Source organism: Artemia sp. Qi Xiang Cuo, chromosome 16 (assembly GCF_049724085.1).
Source record: "Artemia sp. Qi Xiang Cuo chromosome 16, ASM4972408v1, whole genome shotgun sequence".
NCBI lineage: Eukaryota > Metazoa > Arthropoda > Branchiopoda > Anostraca > Artemiidae > Artemia > Artemia sp. Qi Xiang Cuo.
In genome coordinates, this window is record NC_142809.1 from 28,467,102 (window position 1) to 28,479,813 (window position 12,712).

General features: G+C 34.3%; 1 protein-coding gene across 4 annotated transcripts in view; it reads right to left on the reverse strand.

Moving 5' to 3' along the window:
- Nucleotides 1-999: 999 nt before the first annotated feature.
- LOC148942750 (oxysterol-binding protein-related protein 11-like) overlaps nt 1,000-12,712 on the reverse strand; it is a 58,508-nt gene continuing 46,795 nt past the window's right edge. For 2 of the 4 annotated variants that reach the window (XM_089102112.1, XM_089102113.1), the window contains exons 4-7: nt 11,633-11,849; nt 8,641-8,785; nt 5,180-5,258; nt 1,000-1,207 (exon numbers count right to left, since the gene is read on the reverse strand). In XM_089102112.1, coding sequence (XP_088958238.1) covers nt 5,204-5,258; nt 8,641-8,785; nt 11,633-11,849 — 417 coding nt within the window. In that variant the 3' untranslated portion in view covers nt 1,000-1,207; nt 5,180-5,203. The remainder of the gene's footprint in view (nt 1,208-5,179; nt 5,259-8,640; nt 8,786-11,632; nt 11,850-12,712) is intronic. The other 2 variants (XM_089102115.1, XM_089102114.1) reach the window with 2 other exon arrangements.

Genomic DNA, 12,712 nt, shown 5'->3' on the forward strand with positions numbered 1-12,712 from the left:
CTATTAGTATAAATGGATATATTAATAACAGTTCAATAGAGACAAATCCTTTCATTTGACAGTGAAACAACAAAAGGTTTTTTTGTTGTTTCACTGTCAAATAAAAGGATTTGTCCTTATTGAACTGTTATTTATACGTCATGGAATGGCAGTGTGGTCTTCTAAAATACCTATAAAGGGATATGAGGGAATTAAATCTTATGTATAATAGTTCCTTACACTTTTTCTTTTGTGTCATCAGCAAAGGTTTCGTCAGCTGTTTGTGGAACGCAAAATCGGTTACGTAGGTCACATAATGATGTCGCTTGGCCCTTTTTTCTATACTGTCTTGCCTCACAGCCAAATGCAATTGAAATTGCTCAAACAAAATCAACGACAACTGAAATTCCTGGGACACACACCATGATGGTCATCTTAAACCATATCCAGCTTCAGGTTCCGGTTCAGACACTTTTATTAATACAAAAACAACTCAATATGACAGCAAGTCGCACTAAAGCAAAAAGATGCTTGAAAAAGCGACCGCTGGCTTCTTCCCGACACGGATTTAGTCAGGATAAGAATTGGCTGAAAATGGCAGAAGAGGCTGTTGCTGACATATGGGGTTGGACTGTCAGTCATCTGTTCTTCCATTGGCGTCAGGCATGATGGATTATCGCCTGGTTCCCACAAACAGTAAAAGCAAAGTAAGTAAGCTAAAGCAATAACATTTTTGCATAATCTTCTAGCACAAAAATCTCAATTTTTCCCCTTCCGTCGCTTTCCAAGAACGGTTGTAATAGGATGGATGCCCAAACCTTCGCTTTCACAGAACTGCGTTTTATATAATAGTTTATTCTTTATTGTCGCGATTGCTTTGAAAGAGACATCACTCAAACCTTATTTTTCTACAATTAATCTACTTTCGGAATGTATTGTTTGTACAAACGAATTCATTCTTTTTAACTAAAACTTGATTTATTGTAATACGGCTCTACTTTTCAAGGACAGCGATACATGTAATTTTCTTTATTTTGGAAGCTTAACTTAGAATATATATTTTAGAAAATAAGTATTACAACAAAAATGTAATGAGCAAGAAAGCAGACAAGAGTAAGAACAAGATATAGAACTTCAACACACGAGGCACGTGGTTTACAGCTTCTCCAGAAAATGCGTCAATTTGCTGCTAAAATCTCCTATGATTTACTTCTGCTTGAATGATCGCCTTTAAACAAAGAAACAACATTAATACAAAAATCTTGTCATAATCAGGATGTATTTACAGAAACTAGGATTATATTAACAGGGATTTTCCCGCTTGATTTATATTGGTATATTTTTAAATTCCTCAAACTGCTCTACCATTATGGCTTAAGCAAGAATATTCTATACCCAACGTTGAGTAAGTTGCCTCCTGATTGGCTGAATTCTACTGCCTATTTAATTGCACAAATGGACTGTGATACTGACCAATTAAAATATACGAATATATGATAACAAGTCAAACGTTTTTAGTTACTATAGCGAAAAAGCAAACAAATTACTTTAATAGTAAAAGAAGTCCAAATATTTCGGCTTCGCACCTGGAAGCATTTAAAAGCAAGACTAAGAGGGAAGAACCAACAAACAAAATAGATTAAACAGTCGACAAATGTGAGAAGAAACCATGCAAAGATGGAAAAACAGGCATAAAAAAAAAAAAAAAAAAAAAAATGTAAAAACGGAAGAAGCCTGCATATTCTGTTTTTAAACAAATCCAGTGCAGTGATGCTAACAGAGAACTGATTCAAATACAACGGCTGTATAATCATGTTAGTTATTTTCTTGGTATGAGACTATCTAGTAAACTGAAACCTGTGTTTTAAACAAAATCCAGTATGGTGATACAAACAGAAAACTTGTCCTGATAAAACAGTTGCGTAATTGTAATATTTTATAGGTCTGTTTAGCACTTGTTATCTTCTGATATAAGGTTATGAGAAACACCAAATTTGTTGTTTTTAAACACAATCCAATATGGGGGAATTGAAGACAAACATCACATTGATCCACATAAAGATATGAAAGATATGATCTGTTCATATCTGTTCAAAAATATGAACTCTTCTATTTTACCAAATGTGAATTTCTTTCGTTTTTCCTGTTTTTTTATACAACATTTTTTCCCCTTTTCCCGCTGCGCTTTGTGCAGACTTTTTTTTATTACAGGCTTCGCGGCTTCATAACAGGTTTGATACGCAGCTTGATATGCCGCTAGTCCTGGTAAATGCAAGGGCTTTGCTCTGTCAGGAACGAGCTTTCATAGCTCCTCCGATGGAGGGTTATACAAGTATTTATAGAAAACCGACATGGAAGCCACGTCAAAGCGTTTCCGGATCAACTGTGGGGTTTAAACTATCGTGTTGTCAGAGGTTTCTGTACGAAGTGCTCGACTTTGAATCGATTGGAGTGGAGCGATGCGACTTTTTGGTGCACCAGCGAAGAGGGGACATGCATATTTCATGACAGGTCTGCTGCACGAAATGAATATCGGCAGAATAGACTCATCAAGGAGGAGACATTTGCATCTTAGGATAACTCCTAGCTTCTTGGAGCAAGAGGATCGAATTATACTGAGATGCTCAGTCCATGAGAGATCCGAACTTGATATGATATATTAGTCCCTGACCCACACGAGTGGGACCCATTGATTTTCCTGAGGCCAAGACAGTTGTAACGATTTTTCCACTATGAAAATTGCGACTTTGAACGTTAAATTGCAAAGAAACAACTATTGTATTGACATTTAGACAAACGATTTCCGACCTTTTGAACTGAACTTGCAAAGAGTTCCAGAGAGCCTTCTCCCAGGGGAATAATACACAGAATTAAATGATATAGAATTTATTTATACAAATGGGAAGGATGGAGTGACTTTGCAAGGAATCCTGTGGTGGTGCAGTAGGATTGTTCACAACCTAGACAGGACCTAGAGTTCAAATTCAACTGTCGCCAAAATACTGCAGGGCTCAGAATTTGATCCCGGCGATGTGGTTATATCAAAGCGTTTCCATACTAATCCAAACAAGAGAAAAAAGAGGGGAGTAGGGCTCATGATTAATAAGGAATTTTTTAAATCTTGCTTAGGTTGGGAAGGTATTAATAATAGAATTCTACTCGTTTTGCTACTACAAAGTACAAGGTATGAGGCTTAGTAGCATATGCTCCTGCATAACGGACTGAGGGGGATACTAGTGACTCAGAGGAATTTCACATACACTTCAAGGAACAAATAAACAGGATCCTAGGTAGAAATATAGTATTTTCATAAGATTTTAATGCCCAGGTCGGTAGGAATAGGGATAGATGGTATTCTAGCCTAGGTAAATTTGGCATAGGAAAAGAAAACAGTAATGGTAACAGACTACTGCAATTTTATAGGTACGTATAAGAATCTAGTTATAACCAATATAGTATTTGGTCATTAATGCCCCATAAGTTAACATGATATTAACAGCTAAGCTTATTGATTATATTATTGTAAACTGAAGACTGGCAGGATCGATATAGGAGGGCTATTATTGATATTAAAGTCAAGACCACCATAGGATTAATCTTAAACTGAAATTTTGGAAGGGTAATTACCTTCCATGAAGCTCTGACGTTTGTATACTCTAAGAAGAGAATCTGAGAGAAACTTTCCCTGAACAGCTGAATACTAAACTGGAGAGTTTAAAATTTGACAATTTTACACGATAGATGGAATGATTTATAGAAAATAGTTTGTGACATCACTTATGGTGCCTTAGGGATGAAAGTTAGAAACGCAGCTAGGAATATTAGTGAAAATACCTTATGTTTAATTAATAGAAGGACGGGCTTGTACAAGAATTATTTGAGTAACAGATCATATGACAATAAGAGGAATGTAAAGGAAGTAGAGAAGTACATAGGCGTCTTGTTATTGGTGTTAAAAATTAATTTAAGGATGAAATTTAGGAAAAGTTAAGACGCTGGTAGACTCCGGGGCGAAAATTTGAAGGGTACTTTTCAGGGATAATTGAATACGAAAACGAAGACTTTAAAATTTGACAATGTAGAAGATGTATGTAATGGACAAAATTTGTTTATATATATATATATATATATATATATATATATATATATATATATATATCGTAACCAAGGAAACAATAACCAACACAAGGGGAATCCCCAAAAGTTGCGTCTGGTACCACTTTTCCTTAAGATTTGACGAATAAGCAATGCGTAACTGCCGTAACATTAGAATTAATGTTATTTGAATTTATTAAAAAATCCAAGCCAAATTAACCAAACACAAGTAAAAACAAGCAAAACAAAAACATTTAGACCGAGAATATTTCGCCTGTACATACACCAAAGTTTCTCAATTAAAAGAAGAAAAATAAGAAGAGAAGCTAGATAAAATTCATAAAATAACCCAGGAAACAAATACAGCGAAAAATAAACCTCACTAAAACACACATACACACACAAAAAGCACAAGTTAAAACTTGAAGAAAATAAAACTAAAGTTTCTAGGACCTAAAAAAAAAGAAATGAAATAAACAAAAAAATGAAAAGGGTAAAAGCCAAATAATGAAAGTTTGTTTCTTCTTTTTCTTTTTTCTTGTCTTGTTTGTCTCTAAAATAAGAAGCCTCCCTCTCCTTCTCTCTTTAGGCATTGAAATTTGGGATGCTTACTATCCTTTTTTAAAAGTATCCTTGTAGCATCAAAGAAAAGATCTTTATGTTTAATCCGTAATTTTCATACTTTCTTTAAAGCTGTTTTTGCTTGTGTTCTCATTGCAAGGTTTAAATATATTGTTAACATATTTGCGGGAGTTTATTATTACCACTCAAAATCAAAACATATCCACAGCAAGAAAATGGTTCTATGCAGTTGCAGTTTTAGGTATCATAGAAAATGGTACACGATGTTATTTTGCGAAAAAGGTAAAATAAAATCGACAAATCAACAATCTCGCATAATTTACCAAATTCAGGCTTTTGAACAAATCCACCATTTCATGAACCCAATTATTTAGGTACTGAAAGCGTCAAAAATTAATAGTTACCCGCTTATGGTGTCAAAACTGAATAGCAGGCTATAACATAAAAATATTACCGGAATCTTTAGTTAGTAATTACCAAAAAAGCGATTTAATTATACCAAACTAAGAGCCGAATGTATTACCTCGATGCAAAAGTGTCGCCTCTTCTAGTCGATTGAGGATGGAACAAAAAATGTTGACTGACCATTATAACCCGAGCCTCTGGTAAATAAAAAGAAAAACAAAACACAAATAAGCAAATTAAAAGCACAAAGTAGACACAGATTTGTTATTTTTTTTTTGAGAAGATTCAGGACTCTACCATTAATACTGAAATACTGCTAGTTTTCATAATTCTAGTATATTTTGAAACAATTGGAAAAAGACAGTTACCAGTTGCGCGTGTAGTGTAAATCTGACGTATATTTGATGAATTTCATCATTTCTTTTTTGAAGAGGGTTTATATTCATTTAATTTTCTTCTGCATAATGGCCATGAATTTAAATTGCTGCACGTTAAAACAGCTCAAGCGGGCCAAAAGATAGAAGCAAAACGCAGCCATTTGTATAGGCAAATGGTGGAGCTGCGTTAAGCACTAACAGTAGCACAGAAACATCGAGCAGATCAAAAACTAAAAAACAAAAACAAAACAAAAAACAAACAAACCAAAAGCGTTGCACCAATATTTCAGGAAAAATTAGTTGTTATTTTTAACATTTTTATACAATTTTCAAGGATGAAATTTTAATTTTTCAAGTATGAATTTGGCTCCAAGCCAAAATAATTCTTTGAAGCTCTATTTCTGATTGGCGCAGAGGAACTCTTGGTTTTTTAAGACGAATAAGATTTTCAACGCCCAGCTTAAATAGTTAACCACTGCCAGTGAGCCATGATGAAGCTCAAATCAAAGAAAGAACAAAAACCATAATGAATCGAACATACCACAAAATCCTAAAAATTACTTTGAAATCTCTGCCACGTCACAAATCCGAAAATCAAAAACTCAGGAAAACGAGATGTTTTCAAAGAATGGCAAATAAATGAAAAAAAAGAATAAGACATAATAAATAAAACACGAAAAAAACAAAACCAAATACAAAAAACCAAAAAGCCTATACACATAAAGTCAGTCTTGTCCAAGAGGCTGATGGCAGTTTGAAATTATTAGCTTGACTTGAGGAAAGAAAATATTCTACTGCCATCTACATTACATTCTAAGATAGTATATGTATGTTAGTAGATGTTATTTCAAAACCTACATTTTGAATGCCAAACAAAATACCATCTTACCCAAAATCAGAAGATGTATCTCACAATTTAATACTTTTGCACGAGAGTAGAAACACGATGGTCGTTATCCGCAAGAGCGGATAAAAAATTTGAACAGTAGCTTTATTTTATAAAGCATGTTTGAACATTCTTCCTGAGTCTTACCCTGGGTTCCTACTGATGCGATTTCCCGCAAAAATCTGTCAAAATTTCTCTCTTTTTTTGCTGTAAATTTCTGCGTCACAACGGTTTAAAGGCTGCGTAGAAATATTTTTACTGAGCCGTTGAAAATCGCATCCATTATTCTGAATTGAAAGCTTGTACAACCATAAATTGCATTAACTGAGAAACTAAACATGTTTATCAAAAGTTTTCCATTAATATTTGAGAAACAGCATAAGGATCGTGTCCTTTCAATACGAGACTTCAATACGCGAGTCCTGGGGGGGATATTTCCAGGGAAATGAGCATAGAAGATAACAATTATATTCTTCATTTGGTATAGCTAGCCTATGATAATACAGGTTAGTCCTTTGAATATTTTTCTTGGCTTCTAGACCTTGATTTAGCCTATTCTTGTGCATATGCTTTTTAAATATCTCATAACACACTTACATATTATACCGACCACACTCAAGAAGTGAAGTTAGGTTAATAATAAAAAATATGATAAAATATGATACTTAAGAAATAAAATTATGGAAACTACAACAGAGAATTATAGAAAACAAGCCGCCCTGAATTCATAATATTAAATACCTTACCTAAGCAATTCTATATATTAAATATTTAATTAAAATATTCCTGCACAGTAATTTATCTCACTCAGGCTAAGCTAATTATCTCCGAGTGCACACAGAGAAACCGGTTTTACAACAGATCAAGAACAACAGTTTGGTCAATATAATATCTAAGTACCTCTCATAATATCTTTAGCGGTTCAACGGCTGTAGCGAACCGTTTCTGAGTGAACATTTTATCGATTTTCCTGCAACCGCTACCCTTGAGTCGCATCAGTGGAAACCGAAGGTTAGAGCTAGAGATGCTGAAAAATTTTGGTCCCAGCCGCAGTTTTTTTTGCCCACATATACTGGAAAATATTGTAGTAAAAGATTTTGGGAAGCCACGGAGCATAGCTTAGTCTTAGCATAGCTTAGTCTTAGCTTCCCACTACACTGAGACCAAAAGTGCCTCCATCAAACCCATCCTTACTTCAAAAATGGCTACTTTCCCTATCTCTTAATATGGAGAAATCATTTTCAGGATGAGATAAGAATATCTACAGAACACATAGGAGCACAATGGCTCAATTTTAGAATATGGAAGATGTACAATTCGGTTTTGAGCAAAATTTTCTGTGTGACGATTAAATGCAACATAATTTGCAAAAATTTCAAACACTGAACAATGTAAATGACAAGACATCTAAAGTTGGAGTTAGGTTTTCATAACACTATAACATATAACAACCGTCAATTTTTCTTCTTCAAACGTCTCCATTTGATTTTGCTAAGATTCACATTTTTTTTTTTTGGCAGACATAAAACGCCAGGTACCCAATTTTGCTCATTCCCTTGCACCATTGAAAATCTCTACCTGCGAAGAAATATTTCTGATATTCTAGGATTGGAAATTTAAGATCCTTTATCTACTTCCCATTTTATAGTTGCTTAATTTTTTATTTAGTAAGCCAAGGAGGCTGTCAGACGACATGAGTAAGAAAAAATGTAGAGCATACTTATTTGTGAGCATAGGTATTCAATATAAACTTCGAAGTCACCTTGAGTCCCCCTCTCTCACACCAACGAAACTGTCCCTGAAGGTTTCTACTTAATCCTCTTTTAACTTTGGAAATGCTCATTTACGAAGAGAAAAGATCCCCTCCCCCTCCCCTAATGGAACTCTTGGTCCATCTGCACGCAGAAAATAGTCTACGACCGATTTTCTTCAGCAAATATAACTTTTATCGAAAACTTAATATAATCTAAAATAGAATGACTAATGTCGGGCTCGAAACCGCAAATCGGAGATTGAGAGTCAAATGCCCTGCCCATTGAGCTGATTGAGCTTGAGGCTTAAGTTGGACTTTACACTAATAAATCTAATATATGCAACTGGTTTTATTATATTTCATTTTCTAATTAAGAAAACGGGTTTTCTTAATTATATTTCAAAATAGAAGAAAATAGGAAAAGAAAGAGAGAAGATGAGGGATTTAAAGAACCAGTGAAGCATTTACTACGTGAAACACAACTTCTGTCATTTACGTTCGGTCAACCAAAGAAGCTAAATCTATTAGAAATGCATTGGAAACTAGAAAAAAAAAAAACTTACAATCGGGATGGCTGAGACCTCTTTTTCCTAGTAGATTTCTTTGCTTGATTCTGCAATAATGAGTGACACTGTTCCAAACACAACAAGGTTGATTGCGATATTGCCTTTAGGATCAACAAATCAGGTACGTTTCTACCAATCGGACCTGAAATTCCACAAATGATTACTAAATTAAAGCCCTTTCTCATGATTAAATAGATTAAGCATCTGAAATAATCCCTACATTTTTTTTTATCACACTCCCACAAAAAATTTTATCAAAAAATAAAATGTTTAAGTCCTGTTCGATCCTTAGATTTCCATGCAGAAACAGCAGAACATCATTTGCAACTTGATTATTACTTCTTCATTGTAAACAAAACTCCTTCTCCAAGAAAGAATGAATTTACATTAAACTGTTATATTGCTGGAGTAAAAAATAGAGAAGAAGAATCCCCAATCTGGGATTGGTGAAGTCCTATTTATTGTAGACTCATGCTATTTACATTTTTGACCTTTAGTATCGAATTTCCAGTGCAAATATGTTCGGACATTTAAAATTAGTGGTATCTCATGCTAATGTTCTTTCCATTATTTTATTTGGTAGCTTGCTATGAAAGTACCGATGATAGTTGCTTGTATGAAAATGCAGACATGTTCGAAGTTGAGATTGACTTGTGTTTCTTTGCCTTTTTGACGGCATTTTCGCATCATTTTTTCGTGAGTATTTATAGTTATTTTTATAAATATTACATTTTATATTAATATTTGTTATCGCGTATAGTAATATAAACGCAGTGGAGACACAGATTGGGCAATTCTTTTTTGGGAGAAAAAAAAGGGAAAAGATATCTTGAAACCATGTTTTAAGGTATAGTTGTTTTGGAACTGAGGTTAGTGAGCCAATTTCAGCGAAGTAACAGGATACTTTATTTAGGTAATAAAAGACGATTTATCTGCGTAAAATTCCACATTTTATTGATGATCAATTTTTGTTTTCATTTATTTCAGCTAAAGAGCGCAAGAAGTGAAGCTTGACCATACCCGGAGCAAATGCACATAGAGGGTATATGACTCGACCTCTGTGTATTCCTTACGCACAAAAGTAAGAATTTATGTGGGAGGGAGAGAGAGGAAAAATGAATGAAAAAATAAAAGGAGGAAAATTAGGGGAAAACACGAAAGGAACCACAAACTCTGATTTAATTTTTTTGCCTGGGATAGGGCTGGACTCTTCTTTCCCCCAACTTTACACCCTCTACTGGGTGCATGTTGGGAATCCGTACTAGCAACACAGACGAGCAATAATCACAAATAATTTTAACAATTCAGTGAAGGAGGGAAGTCCAGGGGTGCACTAGACAAACCGAGGAGTGGCAGAAGTCATCAACAGATAAAAAATGTCTGGGTTTTACACTGACAGTAACATGCAAAAGAGCAGAGGACTGATGCTTAGAGAAAGAGTCGAGGTTGGTATTTTTTTTCCCACGACCACACTGCCTTTTCTATGACGAAATAAATAAGAGTTCCAAATAGGACCGGTCCTTTTACTATTAGATAGTGAAACAAAAATATAAAACAATGGTTCTAAATATTTCAATGACACAGTCGTCATCATCATCAGTAGAGTTACTAGCGTATCAAAACTAAAACATACTATATTTATGCTAAACAACATAATCACTTCAGGGTAAAAGCAAGTTACCCGTCCATTGACTTAAAAAGTTCACAAACCCTTCTTTAATTCTGTAATACTGTGTTGAATATTCTTCTAATTAAAAATAAAAAAATGCTGAATTTATAGGTGCTAAATTTATCATCTTGTTCTTCTAATAGCAAAAGAAATGTTGGTGATTATAAAGTGGGTCTTTCATCCCCATATATACGACGTTGGTATTTTTTTCCATGACCACACTGCCTTTTCTAGAAAATTTTGAAGAAAATTGTACCACCATTATTCAACGCAGTATTAAAAAATTCATGAACAGTTAGTGAACTTCTTTAAGTCAATTGTTTGCAAGCAAAGTTAGGGTCAAGCAAGATAGGTAACTTGCTTTGACCCTGAAGTGATTATTTTGTTTAGTATAAATACAGTTTGTTTTAATTTTGATACGTTAGTAACTCTACTGATGATAATGACCGACCGTGTCATCGAAATATTTAGAGCCTTTGTTTATATTTTTGTTTCACAGTCTAATAAAAGGACATGTCCCTATTCGGAACTCTTATTTATTTCGTGAAAGAGACGAGATTTTTCCTGAGGGAGGGGGCATTTTTGCCATGGTTTTCGACTATTCCAGGGGAAGGGTCCTCAGGTTAATCTCAGAGGACCCTTTCTGTTCAAATATAACAATATGTACGTAAATTTTATGTGTATGTATATGTAAATATGCGAATTCAACATTTTTTTCTGAAGATGATGTTTTAATTTTGCAGGCTCTCTTTCTTTTTTCAAACGTTAAAACAAGGACAAAGATGGAAAAATTTTAATAATTTGACAGCTTAAAAACATGGTATGTGTGTTAATTTTCATGACACAATTCAAAGTTTCGTAAGAGATTTATTTCTTTTTGAGGTTTATAGTCTTGTTATAACAGCTTTCACAGTGAAACTTTAATGGTCCCAAACATTTCCTGAGGATAAGTATTTTATTTCTGACTTACAAAATGACCTAGTCCGCAGCAGAGGTTTTGTTGGCTGAAATCGATTTTATAAATGAGGGTAAGAGAAAAAAAATTCTCACCACTATTCGAGAATATATACGACTACACGAGAAAGTCATGAATATGACAAAAAATTTCAAGAAAGTCAGCAAAGGGCGAAATTGACCAAAAGCAGAAGATATCTGAGACAATAAGTTTGCAAACTCACAAAAATGTCGCATTTTATGAACCTTTTTTTCTGTTTTTGGGTGAAATAACGACATTTTCAGCGGAATTCAGTAATCTAGCTCGCAACAATTGACACATCAGGCCTTCAGCCCTTGCAAATCCTAGAAAAGGTATGTAATTACCTTTAACAGGCAAGTTTTCTAAAGCTGTCACTAAGTTAACATAATTTACTTGGCTACGATGTATAAAATCTCTAACAGAAGCAAGGGCATCAGGTATACTCATGTTAACATTCAAGGCCTCCTCTAATGGTCGCAATGGTGGTGAAGGCTGGGTGGTAGAACCTGTTGTCGCCACTGCTCCAGGTAAAAGCTGACTATCTTCGATTTCTTCAATTGGCTGAAAAAAAATCATATCAAGGTATATATATACATACATATATATATATACATATATATATATATATATATATATATATATATATAAATATATATATATATTTTCATTTCTCGGAAACGGCACGATATTTTTTCTGAAAATGGGCAATTTTTTTCTGTAAGTTTTCGGCGCAAAAAAAAAGAAGAAAATAAAAGAAACGATCTAGATAGGTCACGATTTTAGGACAATTCGCTTACCCCTCCCCGTCCCCTTAATATATGTTTCTTAAGGGGAGACCAAACAATTACAACAGATCACCTATGCTGAACAAAAACTATTATAAAGGAACATGAACGGTTACCAGTAGGTGACTAGCTAGGGACTTAGGGGGCGGTTTAGCCTTATGTTTACACTGCAGAAGTTTTATAAAAACTTAAATGAAGGGTTTCCATTTGTCACCAGGTGCCAAATGTTACTCTTTCGGTTTTTAACTCTTTTTATCTCATTTCACTCTTTCACTCAAGTGTCAGGGATAACCGCTCTTTTTACCAATTTTTAGCTAAAATACCTCTTTTTTCACTCCTTGACGAAACAATAATAGAAAGTTTTAGCGAAATAAAAATTTCAAATTAGGTTATTTGAGTGTACAGAATACAGCTGCTGTGCCTTACTCCAGTCTTCCAGTAGTCTTTCCAGCATATCCAACCATTTAAGAAGAAGTACATTAAATAGATCAGTCAAACTAACAAGTGGAAAATGGAAAATCAGATTTAAGAAAAGGAATCAGAAGCTGTTTGGCGCAACTATTCTTCTTGGAAACGGAAAAATGGAAAAATTGAGTAAGCAGAGAGGTGATAGGGAAGCAACGACCAAAACAAACCTTT